The following is a 22010-nucleotide window of genomic DNA, read 5'->3' as shown; positions in this document are numbered from 1 at the left end:
TTACATGAAACCTTGCCTGCTGAAAGTCCACATAATCAGTCCCTTTACTATCATGTTTGTTAATTCACCAATTTTTTTTAGACTAGGTTTGTTGGACTTGATATATGCTCTCCAAATCCATGCTGACTTCCCCTGAATAGCTAATTGTCCAAATTCCTTAGTCATCCTCTCCTTAACAACACATTATAGTAACTTATCCACAACCAATATTAGTGTAATTAGTGGGTTTGCACTGAGTGCTGAATTTGGGTGCATTTGAGTGCTAGTGAGAGTTTGGTGGCTGAGGGATATTAAGGGTTCATTTTTGTCTAAAGTCTTTCTAAAAAGTCTTTCTTTTATTTAGTTAATTAACTTAAAAGTTGCTGTTTGGTTTAGAAGAAGGTGAATTTTCAATCAGCTTTAAACAAAGGTTCTGCTTGCAGCTGAAGCTTGTTAATTAGTTAATTGGATTAGGCCAATTTTCAGAGGGCGGAGTTCCAGTTGGTCCACAGGGCAGCTCCATTCTGTAAGGTAAGAGGGGATGGAGGCGAGGGCAGTTGCATGCTGTTCCTGTAGGATGTGGGTGGTGAGGGATACAACCGGTGTCTCCGCTGACTACACCTGCGGGAAGTGCACCCAACTCCAGCTCCTCAGTGTTAGGGAACTGGAGCTGGATGAACTTCGGATTATCCGGGGGGGGGGCAGAGGGGTAATAGAGAAGAGTTACAGTGAGGTAGCCACATCCAAGGTACAGAACAAGAGTAGCTGGGTTACAGTAAGGGGAAGGAAAACGAACGGGCAGACAGTGCAGCGATCCCTGGTGGCCATTCCCCTTCAAAACAAGTATACCGTTTTGAATTCTGTGGGGGGGATGACCTACCCGGGAAGGCCCTAGCGGCCAGGTCTCAGGGACTGAGTCTGGCTTTGTGGCTCAGAAGGGAAGGGGGAAGAGAAAAGCAACAGTGATTGAGGAATGAAGAGGAGATTCTGTGGTCGCGATCGAGACTCCCGGAAGGTATGTTGCCTCCCGGGTGCCATGGATGTCTCGGATCGAGTCTACAGGATTCTTAAGGAGGAGGGTGAGCAACCAGAAATCGTGGTGCACATAGGCACCAACGGCATAGTTAAGAAAGGGGATGAGGATCTAAAAAGTGATTTTAGGGAGTTAAGTTGGAAGTTAAAGAGCAGGACAAGCAGAGTAGTGATCTCAGGATTGCTACCGGTGCCACGTGCAAGTGGGGCATGGAACAGAGAGCGAGTGCAGCTGAACACGTGGTTACAGGGCTGGTCCAGGAGGGAAGGCTTCAGATATGTAAATCATTGGGATATCTTCTGGGGAAGGTGGGCCTGTACATGAAGGATGGATTGCACCTAAACTGGAGGGGCATCAATATCCTGGGGAGATTTGCTAGAGCTCTTTGGGAGAGTTTAAACTAGTTTGGCAGGGGGATGGGAACCATAGCTATGGATCAGAGGACAGGGTAGCTGTTGAACAGGCAGAAATAGTATGCAGCAAGTCTGTGAGGAAGGATAAACTGTTGATAGGGCAAAGTTGCACTCAGTGGAATGGGTTAAAGTGTGTCTGTTTCAATGCAAGGAGTGTCAGGAATAAGGGAGATGAACTTAGAGCATGGATCAGTACTTGGAACTATGATGTTGTGGCTATTGAGGTGACATGCATTTCACAGGGTCAGGAATGGTTGTTCGATGTTTCAGGGTTTAGATGTTTTCAGAAGAATAGGGAGGGAGGTAAAAGAGGAGGGGGAGTGGCACTGTTAAATAGGGAGTGCACCACAGCTGCAGAAAAGGAGGTAGTTGAGGAGGATTTGTCTATTGAGTCAGTATTGGTGTGATAGGAATCAACTATTTCCTGATAGATCTGATAGGTAAAAGAAGGCTATTTAGTGTAAATATTAAGACCCAGTTTTAATACCCATTTTAAAATGAGGATTTCAATACTCATAACCTCAGGTCATGATAAAACACATAGCTTCACCAGAGACACAAAAAGCCTGACACAAGCATAAACTAATTGGAGATAAAAACAACACTTTCACTAAGCAAGTTGAAAAAGCTATTGTTCTAATAAACATATTTCCAAAGACAGCTTGACACGAAGAAATGAGCTGTACCAGTAATCAGATCAAGGACGAAGTAGGCACCATAGCAACATGAAGGTACCATTGTTCATAATGTGGATAAAGCAAAGTCAGCAGAAAACCAGTAGAAACTGGTCTTAATAGCACAGAATCGCATTCCATAACATACACAAATATTCAAACATGAAACATTCAGAACTTATGTTGCACATTAAGGACTGACAGTTAACCATCGAATCACATTAAGGATTGACAGTTAACCATCAAATCAAATGTATTTGATTCTCACCCAAACCAATTTGGACGACATAGAGGTGTAGATAGATGGCTCAAGACTGATAAGATTTCCTTTAAACATGAAGGGCTGTACGGCCATCTTATTCTGGGATCATCCTATACTTTAATCTAACTATTCGCTATCTCTATTTTTCATATTTTCACTTTTCCACTGTAACTCTTGAAGTAAATGCAAGCTGTTTTGCAGTAAGCAAGAAACTAATTCTGTATTATTTTGAAAGTTAAATTGTGTACAAGTTACTTCTCTTTAAGTCCTTTTGCTAGCCAGGCTTTATTGAGAATAGATTTAAGTTTCTCTCAATTGTAATCAAATAGAGGCAATAAAGATTCTTGTTTGCATCCGAGAAGTTTAACTCAAATTTCTACTGAGTTTTAGTGTCGCAAGACCTCACTAATTCCGCATTGTAGATCTCTTCAGGGTGGAAGTCAGAAACAAGAAAGAAGCAGTCACTTTATTGGGAGTTTTCTACAGACCCCCCAATAGCAGCAGAGAGATAGAGGAACAGATTGGGCGGCAGATCTTGGAAAAGTGCAGAAGTAACAGAGTTGTTGTCATGGGTGACTTCAACTTCCCTAATATTGACTGGAACTTCCTTAGTGCAAATGGTTTGGATGGAGCAGATTTTGTCAGGTGTGTACAGGAAGGATTTCTGACAATATGTAGATAGGCCGACTATGGGGGAGGCCATATTGGACTTGGTGCTCGGCAACGAACCAGGCCAGGTGTCAGATGTCTCGGTGGGAGAGCATTTCGGTGACAGTGACCACAACCCCTTGACCTTTACCACAATCATGGAGAGGGATAGGAACACACAGGATGGGAAGGAATTTCATTGGGGAAGGGGAAATTATACTGCTATTAGACAGGAGCTGAGGAGCACAAAGTGGGAACAATTGTTCTTGGGGAAATGCACAACAGTAATGTGGGGATTGTTTATGGAGCACTTGCTGCGAGTGCTGAATATTTTTGTCCCACTGAGACGAGGAAGGAATGGTAAGGTGAAGGAGCCCTGGATGACAAGAGAAGTGGAGCTTCTAGTCAAGAGGAAGAAGGAAGCTTAGATAAGGTTGAGGAAGCAAGGATCTGACTCGGCTCTAGAGGGTTACAAGGTAGCCAGGAAGGAACTTAAAAATGGACTGAGGAGAGCTAGAAGGGGGCATGAAAAAGCCCTGGTGGGAAGGATTAGGGAAAACCCCAAGGCGATCTACACTTATGTGAGAAATAAGAGGATGATCACAGTGAGAGTAGGGCCGATCAGGGATAGTGGAGGGAACTTGTGCCTAGAGTCTGAGGAGATGGGGGAGGCCCTAAATGAATATTTTGCTTCAGTATTCACTAGAGAGAGGGACCTTCTTGCCCATGAGAACAGTGTGAACCAGGTTAATAGATTCGAACAGGTTGATATTAAGGAGGATGTGCTGGAAATTTTGAAAAGCGTCAGGATAGATAAGTCCCCTGGGCCTGACGGAATATACCCGAGGTTACAACGGGAAGCGAGGGAGGAGATTGCTGCGCCGTTGGCGATGATCTTTGCGTCTTCACTCTCCACTGGAGTAGTACCGGATGATTGGAGGGAGGCGAATGTTGTTCCCCTGTTCAAGAAAGGGAATAGGGAAATCCCTGGGAATTACAGACCCATCAGTCTTACGTCTGTGGTGAGCAAAATACTGGAAAGGATTCTGAGAAATAGGATGTATGATTATTTAGAAAAACATAGTTTGATTAAAGATAGTCAGCATGGCTTTGTGAGGGGCAGGTCATGCCTCACAAGCCTCATTGAATTCTTTGAGCATGTGACGAGACACATTGATGAAGGTCGGGCAGTGGATGTGGTGTATTTGGATTTCAGTAAGGCATTTGATAAGGTTCCCCATGGTAGGCTCATTCAGAAAGTTAGTGGGCATGGGATACAGGGAAATTTGGCTGTCTGGATACAGAATTGGCTGGCCGAAAGAAGACAGCGAGTGGTAGTGGATGGAAAGTATTCCGCCTGGAGGTCGGTGGTGTCCCGCAAGAATCTGTTCTAGAACCTCTGCTCTTTGTGGTTTTTATAAATGACTTGGATGAGGAAGTGGAAGGGTGGGTTAGTAAGTTTGCTGATGACACGAAGGTTGGGGGAATTGTAGATAGTGTTGAGGGTTGTTGCAGGTTACAACAGGATATTGACAGGATGCAGAGCTGGGCTGAGAAGTGGCAGATGGAGTTCAACCTTGATAAATGTGAAGTGATTCATTTTGGAAGGTTTAATTTTTTAAATGCTGAATGCAGGGTTAAAGGCAGGATTCTTGAAAGTGTGGAGAAACAGAGGGATCTTGGGGTCCACGTACATAGATCCCTCAAAGTTACCACCCAGGTTGATAGGGTTGTTAAGAAGGCGTATGGTGTGTTGGCTTTCATTAACAGGGGGATTGAGTTTAAGAGCCGCGAGGGGTTGCTGCAGCTTTATAAAACTCTAGTTAGACCACACTTGGAATATTGTGTCCAGTTCTGGTCGCCTTATTATAGGGAGGATGTGGATGCTTTGGAGAGGGTACAGAGGAAGTTTACCAGGATGCTGCCTGGACTGGAGGGCATGTCTTATGAAGAAAGGTTGAGGGAGCTAGGGCTTTTCTCACTGGAGCGAAGAAGGCAGAGAGGTGACTTGATGGAGGTGTACAAGGTGATGAGAAGCATGGATAGAGTGGATAGTGAGAGACTTTTCCCCAGGATGGAAATGGCTGTGTCGAGGGGGACATAATTTTAAGGTGATTGGAGGAAGGTATAGGGGAGATGTCAGAAGTAGGTTCTTTACACAGAGTGAGGTTGGTGCGTGGAATGCACTGCCAACAGAGGTGGTGGAGTCAGAGTCATTAGGGACATTTAAATGACTCTTAAATTGAAGGGGTGTAGGTTAGGTTGATCTTTGATTAGGATAAATGGTCGGCACAACATCGTGGGCTCAAGGGCCTGTACTGTTCTATGTTCTATGTAATAGGCTTATTCCACATTTTTCTCTTTTACCCTTCTTAAACAGTGGAAGGAATATCGTACAAACATCCTTCAACAACTGGCTAAACTAGCTAGGAGTGTGTGGTGCAAAGGTAAAGGAATGCATAAAAACTCCTCTTTCCCTACATATTAGTTTACAACGTTATTGATTTTAAGATGACGCCCAGCAAACCAAAGTATGCTGGACATTACTAGTACACTTTAAATAGCATTTAATCTAACTGCAATGAAAGAAAAAAGAATGATGCCTCCCAAGAAGACAACACTGCTTTTCATTCTGGTGGAAGTTAATCAACCTGAAAGATGAACTGTCACACTCTCCACGGATGCTGCCAGATATGCTCTGCATTTCCATCTTTTTCTATTTTTACTTCATTCTATTTCCTCCCCTCCACTCCATTATCTTTAAGGCAAGTCATTAACAAAAAGGTCAACATCTCAGCCTTCGAATAACAAGACAAGGCACAGAAGAATTAGATGGTACTAGCCTTACACAGACAGGAGAAAATAGATATAGGAAGTGGCCATTTAGCCCTTAAAAGCCTGTTTTGCCATTTAATGAGATCTCAGTTTATCTGCAACTCAATTACATCCACCTGCCTTGGCTCCATATCCTCTTATATCCTTGTGTAGCTAAAATCTTTTGCCTTTGAATTAAAATTATTAATTGAACTGTTTTTGTGGGAGAGCTACACAATTCCACCACTCTTTGTGTGAAGAAGTGTTTCCTAATTGCTAATTTTCTAAATGACCTGACTCTGAATTTAAGGTTTGTGGTCTTCTTCTAGACCACCAAAGTTCCTCTCCAGCTACCCTATCCTTTCAATAGTTCTGAAAATAATTCAACAACGCACCCCAAAAGCTCCTATATTCTATGCAACACAAGGCAATACAATTATAATCTCTCCTCATTAATTAACTCTGGGCATGGTGTTGACATTCTGTTGAATCTGGACTGCACTCCACCGTCAGGATTTCTGAAGGTTAAGTGCCCAGAAATTAACACAGTACTTTAGATGTGGTAAAACCAGAGCTTTGTATAACTGGAGCATGATTTCTTCCCTTGTATACGCTTGCCCTCTAGTTATAAAGGCTCTCATTTGTTTAGCTTAAACACAAAAGCAATATTCAACAGAAACACTGAAAACCTGAAATACAAACAGTAAAAGCTAGAAATGCTCAACAGGTCAGACAGCATCTGTGGATACAGAAACAGAGTTAAAAGGGCATTGATGAGACCACATCTGAATACTATGCACTGTATTGGAATAGTTTATTGTCACGTGTACCGAGGTACCGTGAAGGTCTCCTTATTTATCAAAGGATATGAATGCAATTGGAAGCAGTTCAAAGTGTATTAGATTAATACCTGTAATGGGCAAGTTGTATTCGCTTGAGTTTAAAAGAATAAGGGGCAAATTGATTTTAAAAATTCATTGAAACCTTGAAAGATTTTGAGTGGATGGATGTGGAAAGAATGTTTCCTCTTGTGGGAGAACCTTGAACTAGAGGTCATTATTTAAAAATAAGGGGTTGCCCATTTCGGACAAAGATGAGGAGAGTTTATTTCGCAGATGGACGATTCGAGTCTTTGGAACGCCTTTCCTCAAAAGGCATAGGAGGCAGAATTTTTGTATGTTTTTAAAGCAGAGGTACAAAGAACAAAGAACAAAGAACAAAGAAATGTACAGCACAGGAACAGGCCCTTCGGCCCTCCAGGCCCGTGCCGACCATACTGCCTGACTAAACTACAATCTTCTACACTTCCTGGGTCCGTATCCTTCTATTCCCATCCTATTCATATATTTGTCAAGATGCCCCTTAAATGTCCCTATCGTCCCTGCTTCCACTACCTCCTCCGGTAGTGAGTTCCAGGCACCCACTACCCTCTGCGTAAAAAACTTGCCTCGTAGATAGATTCTTGATAAGCAATGGGGTGAAAGGTTTTTGGGAGTAGGAAGGAATGTGGAGTTCAAATCAGATTATCCACAAGATTTTTGAATTATGGAGCAGGCACGATGGGTTGAGTTGCCTACTCCTGCTCCTGATCCGTATGCTTGTATGTTCACATTTAAGGTCAATTATCAATAACCGCTGTGGTCCCCAAAAATGTGTTTTTCCCATTTGTACCTCCTCTCGACCGAACTTTTGTTTCTTTATTCATCTCCTTTTGCCTTGCACAATCGTCCTAGTTCATCTCTCCTATCTATCATAGACTTTTTGCTCTTTACTCTCAGTAATGTATTCCTTTTCTGAATAGTTTTTTTAAAAACATTTTCTATCTTCAACTTTGACCTTCTGTAAGAACTGGAAATTGACCCGAAACATAATCTTATTGAATGGCTTTGCACGTGGAAAGGTTCACTCAACTATAGCTGCCTTGTTTCAAAACAGCCCATTAGAAGTCACTGTTACGTCTTAGGCACAAAGAATCGCCACTGTGAAATGGCTATGGCTGATTTTTGTGAAATATTGTTAGAGCATAAACCTTCAATTTCAAAGTAATGGGGCAGGGTGGGGGGGGCACTTCAGTAGGGAATGAAAATGGGCTTGAGGGGAAACTAACAACAATCACTAATACAGTCGTTCATCTCAGGTACATACGCAATAGAAATGTGCAATGGAAATCTTCATACCATATTTATCACAAAGCAATGAAAAAAATCTGATTACATCACAGGTCATCAATATATAATTACCAAGGAAATTGGACTATTGTACTGTGGGATCAAGAACACCAAAGGAAGGAACACCTTAGAGGGAGCGCAACAAAGGTTTACCAGACTAATCCCTGGGATTGTCTATGAGGAGGGTTGAGAAAAACGGGTTTGTATTCTCGAGAATTTAGAATGAAATGTAATTTCATTGAAGTTTACAAACTCCTGACAGGGCGCGCGACACAACAGATGCAGAAATATTATTTTTTCTGTATGTCTGGGGGAGAGGAGTGGGCATCTAGATCCAGGGAACATTCTCAAAATAAAAAGTAGGCCATTTAGGACCTGGACGAGGAGAAATTTCTTTTGTCAGAGGGTGGGGAATCTTTCGAATTCTCAACCCTAGAGGGCAGTGGAAGCTCAAACAATTCACATGTTCAAAGCAGAGGTTGATAGATTTCTACTTACCAATGACATCAAGGGTTACAGGGATAGCATAGATTAGAAAGATGGCATCGAGGTTGAAGGTCTGCTATGATTCAGTTTAATGGCGAAGCAAGCTCAAGGGGCCAAAGGCCTACTCATGCTCCTATGTTCCTAACACATCTAAGAATTCTGACATAGGACAATGAAGCACCACCCTAATGTGCTATGCAATGGTGGAAAATAGGTATTATTCACCATACAATGAATCCAAACATTTCAGACATTTCTTCAAGGAAGCCTAGAACAAGGTTCAGGGCAGTCCTCCCATCACACAAGCTTACATCAGCTAAAAGCAAATCAGGCATCAAGCCTTACACTATGGTTCAGCTTAATGCACTAAAGAGGGAGCCATCAGGGAGCCTTCCAACAATTGCTTGGAAAAAACATATCAACAGGTTTCCTTTTGAACTGTTGCAAGTTACCTTGTATTGTTCCAGCTTTTGTGCCAACTCTTCTACAATCTGAATGCGGTCCTGGAAGTAATTCTTCTCAGTGAGATCCGTAAATGATAGCATAGACAAACTGGTAAGAATAAAAAATTTAAAAATCTTAAAAAGCACAGCACAGACACATTATATTAAACAATAAAACACATCTTCTCAAACCAAATTAATAAAACCTTCAGAAAGTCTTGCAATTTGGAGAGACCACACCTGGAATCAGGTGCACAGTTTTAATCTAACTACCCAAGGGAAGGATATATTTGCCTTAGAAGGGGTGCACTGGATATTCGCAAGATGGATTCAGATGGTTATACAATGAGACTAGATTGAATAAAGTCGATTTATGGTCTTTGGAATTTAAAGGAATAGAAGGGTTATCTCATTAAATTGGAAAAATATTTTTGCTCAACAAGGAGGTGCTGGGATACCTTTTCACCTGGTTCAAGAGTCCAGAACTAGAGTGATGGTCTCAGGACAAGAGGTTAGCCATTTAAATTGATACAAGGGGTTAGCCATTTAAATTGATACAAAGAGATTTCTTAATTCTTGAGGATTGTAAATACTTGGAATATTCTATTCCAGAGAGCCATGGATGCCAAGTCAATGAGTATATTCAACACTAAGATTTGTGGGCTCTTAAGGGAATTATAGGATAGGGGATAGAACAAAAAAGTAGAGTTGATGCAGAAGCCAAGATCATATTAAATGGAGGAGGGTGTTCAAAGTGTTATATGGCCTTCTCCTGTCTTATATTTCCTTCAAAGCCAACCAACAAAGCAACAAATACAGCAATGTGAAATTCACGCAAACCATACCAAGAATCCGCTGAACTTCACAGTATAGAACATAGAACATTACAGCGCAGTACAGGCCCTTCGGCCCTCGATGTTGCGCCGACCTGTGAAACCACTCTAAAGCCCATCTACACAATTCCCTTATCGTCCATATGTCTATCCAATGACTATTTGAATGCCCATAGTGTTGGCGAGTCCACTACTGTTGCAGGCAGGGCATTCCACGCCCTTACTACTATCTGAGTAAAGAACCTACCTCTGACATCTGTCCTACATCTATCTCCCCTCAATTTAAAGCTATGTCCCCTCGTGCTAGACATCACCATCCGAGGAAAAAGGCTCTCACTGTCCACCCTATCCAATCCTCTGATCATCTTGTATGCCTCAATTAAGTCACCTCTTAACCTTCTTCTCTCTAACGAAAACAGCCTCAAGTCCCTCAGCCTTCCCTCATAAGACCTTCCCTCCATATTAGGCAACATTCTGGTAAATCTCCTCTGCACCCTTTCCAATGCTTCCACATCCTTCCTATACTGCGGCGACCAGAATTGCACGCAATACTCCAAATGCGGCCGCACCAGAGTTTTGTACAGCTGCAACATGACCTCATGGCTCCGAACCTCAATCCCGCTACCAATAAAAGCGAACACACCGTACGCCTTCTTAACAACCCTCTCAACCTGAGTGGCAACTTTCAAGGACCTATGTACATGGACACCGAGATCTCTCTGCTCATCCACACTGCCAAGAATCTTACCATTAGCCCAGTACCTTCCTGTTATTCCTTCCAAAATGAATCACCTCACATTTTTCTGCATTAAACTCCATTTGCCACCTCTCAGCCCAGCGCTGCAGCTTATCTATGTCCCTCTGTAACTTGTAACATCCTTTCGCACTGTCCACAACTCCACCGACTTTAGTGTCATCTGCAAATTTACTCACCCATCCTTCTACGCCCTCCTCCAGGTCATTTATAAAAATGACAAACAGCAGTGGCCCCAAAACAGATCCTTGTGGTACACCACTAGTAACTGGACTCCAGTCTGAACATTCCCATCAACCACGGCCCTTGTCTTCTTCCCGCTAGCCAATTTCTGATCCAAACTGCTAAATCTGCCTGAATCCCATGCTTCCGTATTTTCTGCAGTAGCCTACCATGGGGAACCTTATCAAACGCTTTACTGAAATCCATATACACCACATCAACTGCTTTACCCTCATCCACCTGTTTGGTCACCTTCTCAAAGAAAAAGTATGGAGAGTTGCAGGTCAATTTACTCCATGATACAGCACACAAGGAGATTGTTTGATCCAATATGCCAATTGCAGAGCTATCTAATTAATTCCACCCCTACCCAGCACTGTATTTCTTTCCCTTCAAGTATTTATCCACTTTTCTTTTCAATGTTAGTATCGTACTAAATTGGCTTCCTCCACCCTTTCAGGGAGTACATATCAATTTTCTGCACAAAAAAATATTGCTGATGTTGCCTCTGGTCCTTTTGCTAATCATTGTAAATCTGTCTCCCAGGTCACCAACTCCGCTGCCAGTGAAAACAGTTCTTCTTATTTAGTCTATCAAAACCCTTCATGATTTTGAACACTTCTATCAAACCCGTGTTCACTATGGAGAAGGATGATGTAGGTATAGAAAGCAGTGAGGGGGACTGCGATATAATTGAACAGATTAGCATTGAGAGAGGAGGAAGTGCTAGTGGTTTTAATGAGGAAGTGACTCGGTGTGTAGATGATGCAGTTCAGTTGATGTAGTCTACATGGACTTCAGTAAGGCTTTTCACAAGATCCCGCATATGAGACTGATCAAGAAGGTAAGAGCTCATGGGATCCAGGGCAAATTGGATCAGTCAGTCATTGCAGGCGGGAGTCTCTCTTACATTTGCCAGTCCTGGACTATCCCTCCACTTAGGTACTCAAGGGTAGTGTTTGAAATTAATCCCCAATACTTTTCTGCAAATAACACCTGAAAAGCTGTTCTGTCCTTCTTTCCTTAGGTTGGCACGACATTATTTTTTTATTTAAAAAAATAATAATTTTAATTCAAATTTTCACAAAATATCAACAAAATACAGAAAGACCCCCCCCCCCCCCAACCCACCCCAGGCACAACAGAATTTGAAGCACTTGGTACTGCATGATGAGCAAGACAATTCCATGCTCAAGACCTCTCCCATACACTGCTGTATACAGTAGCTCCAACGAATGCTGCCAAGCTCACGTTGCTCCCCAGTAACATGCTCTCCCTGATTATACTCCCAAAGGGAGCCAGACTTTAGGCTCCCTTTTCTATTACTTACAAAACCCTAATCTAATGTCCAAGAGCTCAGCTCATGTGAACATCAAGCCATAATCCCTTCCTCCAATACATTCCAGATCCTAACAACCCTTCCAAGAACTGCCAGACAACCCAACCCCAAGTTCCCGACAGATAGTAATCCCATCAATAAATGAGTGGCATGCAGGAACATAAAACAAGTACCAGCAAAGTATAAAGTAGAACTCAGCTACCAACCATAAAACAGCTCACAATAAAATAACGACCTAGGAGAAGGCAAACTAGTGAAATTGGTCAAATTTAGAACCAGGCTGGGATGTCAGCATATACCCTCGAAACTAACAAATGCAAACAAAGGAGAAGCAATAAGATCACTATTTTTTTTGGCAATCATTTAGCAGCCATGATGCCTCCTCAATCAGCTGACCATAAACATAAAAGCAAATAATTTGGAAAAGAAAAATTCAACTTAGTTACTAAACTCTTGTTGGAAACATGCAAGTAAAAGTAGCCCACTATCACCTCCTCACAGCTTAACCTCTGAAAAAGGTTTGGCCAGAGCTTTACTCAGACTATACTCCTGCTCCAGCAGTTTTTGGATCTCATGGTGTTTGAAGATCAAAAAGAGTTCCCAAATTGCGCATTTAACAGACAAAATGTGACAGGGATGATCCTTGAAACGGAACCTATGAGGGACGGAGCATGTGACTCTGGGCCTATCGGGTGCCGGGTCGTGGACCTGGGTAGTGGGGAATCATCAGAGTAAGCTCTGGAGTCAGTGGTTCTAGACCTGTGTTGGAGTTGTGTTGTGTATATATAAAGTTCTCAGTTAATAAATCACCGTTGTGGTTTAACTCTGCCTCATCGTATTACCATGCGCTACTCCACAAACCATCTGCCAACATGCTATTCCCACTGATACATATTGGAATAAATGGGTTTACAGTGGGAAAATTGCTGTAGGCAAGTGTTTTTTTGATAAATTCATGGAAATGAGCAGTTATTCAAATTAAACATAAAACCTTAAACGTAACATCATATTGGAAACAGCATAGAGTCATAGATGTTTATTGCTAAATTGCCCTTAGTGTCCAAAAAGGTTAAGTGGGGTTATTGGGTTACGAGGTTAGGGTGGAAGCGTAGGCTTGAGTAGGGTTCTCGTTCCAAGGGCCGGTGCAGACTCGATGGGCTGAATGGCCTCCTTCTGCACTGTAAATTGTATGATTCTATACATGGAAACAGGTCCTACGACCCAGCTTGTCCATGCCGCCCAGTTTCTATCACTAAGCTAACCCCACATGAACTAAGTGAACTTTTAGAACTATTTTGATGTTCTCTGTCACCTTGGTTCTACGGTCTGATTCAGGCTGAGCTCAGATTCAAGACCAAGAGGTAGTCTCATGTCTTCCTGGAGACGCTGTTCTAGTTGGGCAACTTCCTCCTTGTTTTTTTCTTGCACATCTTTCAGTTTCTCTTCAAAGTAATTCTTTAGTTGTTCCAGCTCACAAATATGTTGCTTCTGTAATTGCTCCCGCTGTTCAGCAAGTTCCTGCTTTAGATGTTCTACATCTTCAACTCGAGACGTGCGAGCCAGCAAATGTTCCCTGAATTCTATAAGGGAATTATAAAAATATATTATCGCTCACCATTTCAGATAAATGTTAGAATTGTATCAGTATAAATGAACTGCCCAAAAGGACTCCCGATTGACTTATTCTAGTTGTGTGATTAGAATGAAAATGGAACCCAAAGACAGGCTTTACTTTTAGCATTCAGCTACTCTACCTTTCCATAACCACGACATCAAAGTTATTGCTAGTGGTGCTAGTTACATTACAACTTTGCTTGTAAAAGCAAAAGCACAAAATCTGCATTTAGCTTCCAAATATAGCCAAATCAAAATTCATGATATTTGTCAGGCTTATTGAAAATATGCTTCTTTCACCGCACAGTTCAGGTGCCGTTTCTTCAAATGCTCCCAACATTGACTCTCTGTTGGATTCAATTCTGCAGAAATCCCTTGCTTCCCCAAAGTCATTCTTCTATGATAAACCAAAGTAAAGTGCCAGATGGACAGTCAAACAAGTTAAGTTCAATTCCGTCCACACAATATACTTCCAGCAACAGGAACTCTGACTGATTGTTTCCCCTCTACCAGCCGGCACTGGTCAATAGTAGCATGCACATTGCACAATGGCTGAGAACAACTCCTACTCAGATTGCAAACCAAATTGTTCTCCTACATCATACCAGCAGGAGTAGAAATTCCTTTCAAATATAAACAAAACAGGAAATGCAGAAAGGATATGAAAGGAAAAGGAAAGCAAAGTATGCTCAATCTATCACCAGAATGGAGCATACTCAGATGAACCGGCGAACAGGAGAACATAACAGTGACAAAACTAAAACTGATGCTTAAAGCCAGTACAATTCAACCATGAGAGGAAGGGATAAAAGGGACGCAAGGAAGAAATAACACATCCAATTCCAAAATGGAATCACCAATAAATCACAGGCATACCAAGAAAAATGGAGCTACCAAAGATTTATGTAGCAATAATTAGGGAATAAGATTACCCTCTCAGACCAGCTTGTTTTCTCATGTATGAAAAGGTGACAATATAGTATGGTGAAGATGCCATGCCACGATCATAAATTGGTCCAGACTGAAGTCCACATGGCTCATGGCACATTTAAGTGGATTTACATTTGAAATATTTGAGGGTGGCATGGTGGCACAGTGGTCAGCACTGTTACCTCAAGTGCCAGGGCTCCAGGTTTGATTCAGACCTTGGATGTGCAGTGAACCACAGGAAGTAGTTGATGCTAAAACTTTAAAGAGGCGGCTGGATATAGCACTTGGGAAGAATGGGTTGAACGGCTATGTGGAGAAAGCAGGATTAGGCTTTTGAGTTGGGTGATCAGCCATGATCATGACGAATGGCGAAGCAGGCTCGAAGGGTCAAAAGGCCTCCTCCTGCTCCTTTCTTCTATGTATCTATGAATGTTCTCCCAATGTCTGCGTGGGTTGCCTCCGGGACCTCTGGTTTCCTCCCACAGCCCAAAGATTTGCAGGTTAGGTGGATTGGCCATGCTAAATTGCCCCTTAGTGTCCAAAGATGTGGTTAGTTGGGGTTATGAGGATAAGGCGTGGGGTGGGTCTAGGTAGGATTGTAGCCATCTGGGATGGCCACGTCCCGATTACAAAATGGACACTTGCAAAGACTGCAGGGAAAATTGGACAATGCTAAGAAACAAGCAGGTGCAAGCTCTGTCTGCTGATTAGAACCTTAAACACTTAGACAGGACAGAAACTACCAAACGATTTACATACTAATGGAGCCATCTCTGGGGACAAAAGGGAAACATTTAGATACACAATGTTAGGACAGACTCCCCGGCGCCAGAAGAAGCTAAGACAAAGCTGATTGACAGTCACCAGGACACGCCCAACGATCAGGGAACCACCCCTCTATTGGAGGAAAATCGATACCGATGATTGGGAAAGACCCAATTAGTTGAGGCCAAGTTCAAGGCCGCCCAAAAGAGCGCAAAGCCCTTTTACGTATAAAAGGTATCCCCCAAGGGAGAACGCTCTCCTTTGGCTTTGGCTCTCAGCGAAGAGAGAGGCCAGCCTAGCAGCTACAGCAGACCAAGTAAGTTCCAAGTCAATGCACGTTACGAGATAGACGCTCCTAGCTGCTACCCTGTACACAGCTCAACCCAGCAGCCTCAGAACCGAGCAACGGCCATTGTTCCTCTGACTGAGTGGGCACCCAAAGCGAAGTATAGGCTTTAGTAATAGTGGTAGTTTAGTTTGTAGAGTTTATGCATGAGTAGATTTGACTGTGTGTAAATAAATGAGCATTGCTTTTGAACTTACTAACTGGTGGATCGAGTCATTGACCAGTATTTGGTTCTGAACCTGTGGCGGTGTCGAAAGATACCTGGCGACTCTTGAGCAAACGTGATTAAATAGAGCCAAATTAAGAACCAACCAAAAGTTAGCAACAGGGTGCTCTTCCAGAGGGTCACTGCAGACCTGAGGGGCCGAATGGCCTCCTCCTGCATTTGCATTGTTTCAGATAAGCAAGATCCATATTACATGGGGATTTTTTTTGCGCACATTTCATTGCAGGATGTTCAATGTGTCTTAGGCCCAAGGAGAAAACTGAACTTGCAGACAGCTGTTTGTATGTACTTGGGGGTTATAGTCCCACAAGCGTGATCATTGAAGTGCTACATTTTTGCGCTAGCCGATTAAAGATCAGAGTTGATAACACACTTGGTTTGATAAAATCAATCCTCACCTAGATTATTGTCTGTGTCTACCTATGTTGATTTGTGTACAGAAAGCTATCAGGGGTTGTTACGCTTGGCTACTAGGAACGGACTCTTGGTACTCAGTAGGTAAACGCTCTCAAAAATTGATGCAGCTTTTAAAGTCAGATTTGGGTGACAAACATAAAACACGTGAAAAAAGTTGACAGCAGAAAAAAAAGTGCTTTGGAGACGATAGAGTGCAGGAACCGATCATGGAGATCTTACATGGTATTCACACTACATTAGATGGCTTTTCACTTCGGTTCAACTTGATTTCTATCACTGTATCTAGGTCAGTCTATTTGAATTAGGTATTGGTTTGCCAGTTCTTTAGAAGTTATAACCTTCAAAAGGATGGCTGGATCGATTTAAGCAGCAGTCTGCATTAAAATTTAAAGCAGTCGATGCAAGGGGTGGGGTTACCACAAAGGTGACCCGGGCATCGCTTGATGGTGGTTTTCCATCTCGGTTAGAAACAGGAATACACGAATCAGTTCCTCAACACTACCATGCCATTCAATTAGATCACAGTTGATCTGTATCGTAATTCTATTTGCTCACCAAAGGTTTGCCCGACAAAAATCTAGAAAGCTGAGTTTTGAAATTTTAAACTGATCTAACCTCAAAGGCCCCTTGTGAAGAAATGGTACCCAACTTCACCTCTGAACTGCCAAACTCTCATTTGATGTTTAATGCCCCCTTGTCTGGATTCTCCCATCAGATATGCAGAACTAAAAGTCAAAAGGTACTACCAAAAAGAAAACAAAGTTTGCAAGATCTATGACTAAATGGGAGCATGCCCAAATGGTTAGCAGGTGGACATAACATCTCATTTCATTACAACATTTAAACTAAAGGAAATAGTTTTCATCCACTTACCCTGTCAAATTATTTAATCATTAAAACTTGAAGTAGAACTTGAAGTAGATCACCCATGAATCTTCTATATTCAAGGGAATACAAACAAAGTCTACGCAATCAATCTTTATAATTTTACCCTTTTTCTCTCAAGATACAGAAATGCAATCGAAGAAAACGTTACATCATCTGTGAAACTGGACTTTATCAATTTTTTTCCATAATCAACAAACCTACAATAATGAACACCCTGAGATAGCAAATCTTTCTGTCAATCTCAAGACGACTCCATATAATGAAATTGAATTATATGCAGTGCAAGAGCAGGAAGCTCAGAAAAACCAAGACAACCTGACATTGCAGCTTGGCAAAGGCCTTGCTTTCTTTTTGATCTTCATATGACTCCTTCTCCTCCCCTCGCCCCATAATTAAGCATATGGTTGCATGTACACTTAACTAGTATGTGGAGCAAGCAATGATTATTGAACTCTTGAGGTGTTCCAAATGATTTAAAAGATGCAAAATCGATAATCCATAGAATCCCTACTATACAGGTCGCCATTCAGCCCACCAAGGCTGCACTGACCCTCTAAAAAGCACTTTACCTCGGCCCAATCCTCCGCCCTACTCCCATGATCGTGGTCAATCCACCTAACCTGCACGTCTTTGGGCTGTGGGAAGAAATCGGAACACACAAAGAAAACTGTAGGGCAAACCCAGGGAGCGTGGGCTGCAGCAGGAAAGGGATGAATGGAAAGGGTTAAACAGACAGCCTGGCTGTCGTATTCACACTCACTGTGGACAGACAAGACAATTTACCAAGACTGCACTACAGTTACACCTCAGGTGAGATATTCCCGAGGCTACAGCAAGAAAATCGATACTGCTTACTGAGGTTCCACAATGTCTAGAGGAGCCATTGTGCCTCTGGAAACTCGTCAAGTATCAGGGAAATGGGGACAATTAACGCACTATTGAAATTGGCTTGACAAATACAATGCTTTGATACTGTAAACAGGAGATATCCAGAAAACAATTCATGGTAAAGTACACAGGACAAGGAACCGCAAATGTGATCAGAACAGAACTGTGACAAATGTAAAGTAACAATATGATGACCTAATATAAATGTAATGCTTTGTAACGCAAAAGGTATAAAAACGTGTTAGAACTTTTGAGGGGCCGAGTAGCTTGGAAGCAAGCTGAAATTACAGCTCTGAATCTTGCTCTCCCTCATGCATGTTGAATAAAAGCCGTTTTTGTTGAAGTTCGATCCGGTCTCAAAAGACTCAGTTCGTTTATTCCCTCCACAGGCACGAGGAGAATGTGCAGACTCCACACAATCACTGTCTGCCCGGACCCGGTCTGTACGTTCTCCCAGTGTCTGCGTGGGTTTCCTCCGGGTGCTCTGGTTTCCTCCCACAGTCCAAAGATGTGGTTAGATGGATTGGCCATGTTAATTTGCCCTTAGTGTCAAAAAACATTAGGTGGAGTTACTGGGATAGGGTGGAGGTGCGGGCTTAGGTAGGATGCTCTTTCCAAGGGCTGGTGCAGCTCCGATGGGACGAATGGTTTCCTTCTGCACTATAAATTCTATGATTCTATGAAAGTCACCCAAGGCCGAAATCAAACCTGGGTCCCTGACACTATGAGGCAGCAGTGCGAAGCACTGTTTCACCATGTTAATGATTGTGACCTCTCTGGTTAAGGACCAAATCATCAAGCCCAGTTTAATATTGTAAAGTATGGGATGAGTAACTTTGCAATTTGTAAATAGGCAAGTTCTTTGAAGATTACACAATGGGATACACAATATAAATCCATTTTCAGTGTCTTGCCAAACATGCATTTTCCATTTCATCCAATTGAATGCACACCATTATATTGTTGCATTTTTAAGTTGAAATGTTTGTCTCTGTGCTCTCACTGATACAAAAAAAACACACATAAAAGATTTACCACTAAGCTCTTCACGACAGGTCCTCGAACTCTCTAGCTGTGACCACAGATGTACAGCCTCTTGCTCAGAACGCAACTTAAATTCATCATAGCTCGCCTGCAAGTTCTTCATCTGTCAAATAAAAACGTGGCACAGTGTGTCTCAACAGAGATTGACTCATACTTTTATAGCCTCTCATCAGACCCATTTCGAGAAAAAAAAACAGTTCCCAAGTTATTAATACCACGGAATCTGCCTTTTATATACATATGGCAGGATGGTTTCTGCAACACTAGAGATTCACACAATAGCAAGTAAACAGTTCTTTTGAATTTGTGATTCCTGGTCACGGCGTTTGACCAATGACTGGAAAAGACCCAGAAATAAAGGAACATCAGTTTCCAGAAAAGATGGTGACCATGTTTTTATTTAATGTTTAGAGTAACACAGCCTCTGAAGACATCGGCAAAAAAAAATCAACTTTTTGGGTAGATGCAGACCATTGCAAGACATCAAGGCTGTTTCAACTACATGACTGTGCAAATGCCACGGAGATCCTTTATTTGCCCACTGCAGCTGTACATATTAGAATTGAAAGGGCGAATAGGATGACCTTAAGGCCACACACAATGACTCCAGAACAAATGCAGGAAATCAAGTGGGCATGGGTTGACTATGAAGAGTCATGCTGGGGAGGAAGAGACAGGGTGAAAAGGCACTATCTTCTCCACTCTATCTGGTTACACAGCCGCCTCCAGCCCTTCAACATCATCTGAATGACACTGGAATCATGACTGGTCCCCACTTTGTTCCAGGTCCAATCTCAAGGTTACATGGTAATAGCCACTTGGGGGAAAAATAAAACACAAAATTTTGGCTAGCGTAACAAGAAAATAACAAAACATGCTATATTAAACTTCAAAACTTTAACTGGTTGGGAATGCCTCAACTGGAACTATTTCTACTTATCCAGTCATAGTCAGAAAAATCACCTAAAATGGGTTCTCTTCCCATGCCAGTTCCTGAAAAAGTCTCATAGGGATGGTAATGATTGGTCCCTTATTTGCCATGTTTCAAAAACAGGTCAGGTTTCACTTGTACATGGATGTACTCAGTTCAGCTTTGCACCACCTCTCTCGATCCATGGGCTGCGGTCGGCATCATAAACCCCACTCCCTAGTCGCTGACTCTTTTCTACTCCTCGGCCACTGTGTCAGGCTGAACCAGATCATTCCCAATATGAAAAACCCACGTGACCCTGAAATGAGTTGCTGACCCTATATCATCTCCACCAAAGAGACAACTTACTTCGGAACATCATCCACCTTCGCTCATCTGCACCATAATACTTGTCCATGCCAGTTGCCTCAAAACCCGATTTTTCCCAATGTGCTCCTGACTGTGATCTCATCATGCACCATATATAAACTTGAACTTATCCAAAACGCTGATGAGTGGGGTTTGGTGCAAGTTGCAATGCAAGCATCAATCACTTATCAATCCTATGCTCGCTACCTCCAGTGACCCCCATCAGACAATGCTTTGGATTTTTAAAAATTCTTATTTGTGCTTTCAAAACCTGTCTGCTCAGCAATTGCCTCCCCAAATCTCTCCATGGTTCTGCCTCTTCTTCTTTAAGAAGCTCCTTAAAAGCAACCTCCTTGACTGAGCATGTGGTTACTTGTCCTAATATTGCCTTACATGGCTTGGTGTCAAATTAGGTTTGTTAAACCCTTTGGATATTCTAGAAATTCAAGCTGTCATGTAAAGGGATGACTGGCTTGCTTCTGGTGAAATCTGAAAATGAATAGGTACGTGGAAAAGGAGGTATCACAAAACAGGCAAAGTTAAACACAAAGTTAAAACAAGGCTGCAAACCACATTAATAAAGTCTACGTACCGCTTCAAGATGGTCCTTCTGCTTTTCATCAAGTTCCTTCATCAGCTCCTGCTTCTGTTGAACTTCCACTTGAATCTGTTCTTGAAGTTTTGTCAAATTGGACTGGTGGAGACCCTCCAAGTTCTGACGCTCGTCTAAAACAGAAAATGATCAAAGACATTTCACTCCACTATGTTCTTAAAATCTTTACTAAGCATTTGGAAATGAAAAAGTAAGATACATTGGTGGAGTAAAAACACCTCCAGGTTTGGAGCTGGACACATGGAGGAGCAGATTGGAATGAGATTTGCTCTCTAACTAACTGCACTTTTTAAGAATACTCAATGACAATGCTGTTACCCAAAAATGGAGGGTGTTCTTTCTCAAGAGCCATCTCTACTTGAATGAGTACAAATAAACAGGGCCTTAGTGAGGCCACATCTGGAGTAGTGTGTGCAGTTTTGGTCTCCTTCGCAGAGGAAGGATGTTCTTGCTCTCGAGGGAGTGCAGCGAAGGTTTACCAGACTGATTCCAGGGATGGCGAGACTGTCATATGAGGCGAGATTGCTTAGGTTGGGATTGTTCTCTTTGGAGTTCAGAAGAATGAGGGGAAATCTCATAGAGACTTATAAAATTCTAACAGGACTAGACAGGGTCGATGCAGGGAAGAGGTTACCAATGATGGGTGTGTCCAGAACCAGGGATCTCGAGGAAGAACACCCTCCATTTTTGGGTAATAGCAGGTGTCACACTCTGAGGATTCAGGGTAAACCATTTCGGACAGATCAAAGGAAATATTTCTTCACCCAGAGAGTGGTGAGCCTGTAGAATTCATTACCACAGGAAGTAGTTGATGCTACAACTTTGAGATATTCAAGAGGCGGCTAGATATAGCACTTGGGTGTAGCCATCTGGGATGGCCACTTCTAGAATAAAAAATGGACATTTGCAAAGATTGCAGGGAAAGATGGACA

General features: G+C 42.4%; 1 protein-coding gene across 1 annotated transcript in view; it reads right to left on the bottom strand.

Annotated features, from left to right (window-relative positions):
• The window catches only part of LOC140395958 (pericentrin-like), a 401239-nt gene that overhangs the window by 273151 nt on the left and 106078 nt on the right, over positions 1 to 22010 (bottom strand). Inside the window, 4 exon segments of the mRNA XM_072483987.1 lie at positions 8930 to 9029; positions 13381 to 13648; positions 19178 to 19289; positions 21058 to 21191. Coding sequence (XP_072340088.1) covers positions 8930 to 9029; positions 13381 to 13648; positions 19178 to 19289; positions 21058 to 21191 — 614 coding nt within the window.

Source organism: Scyliorhinus torazame, chromosome 2, assembly GCF_047496885.1.
Source record: "Scyliorhinus torazame isolate Kashiwa2021f chromosome 2, sScyTor2.1, whole genome shotgun sequence".
In the NCBI taxonomy this organism is placed as follows: Eukaryota; Metazoa; Chordata; class Chondrichthyes; order Carcharhiniformes; family Scyliorhinidae; genus Scyliorhinus; species Scyliorhinus torazame.
This window is presented reverse-complemented; position numbering and strand designations above follow the sequence as displayed.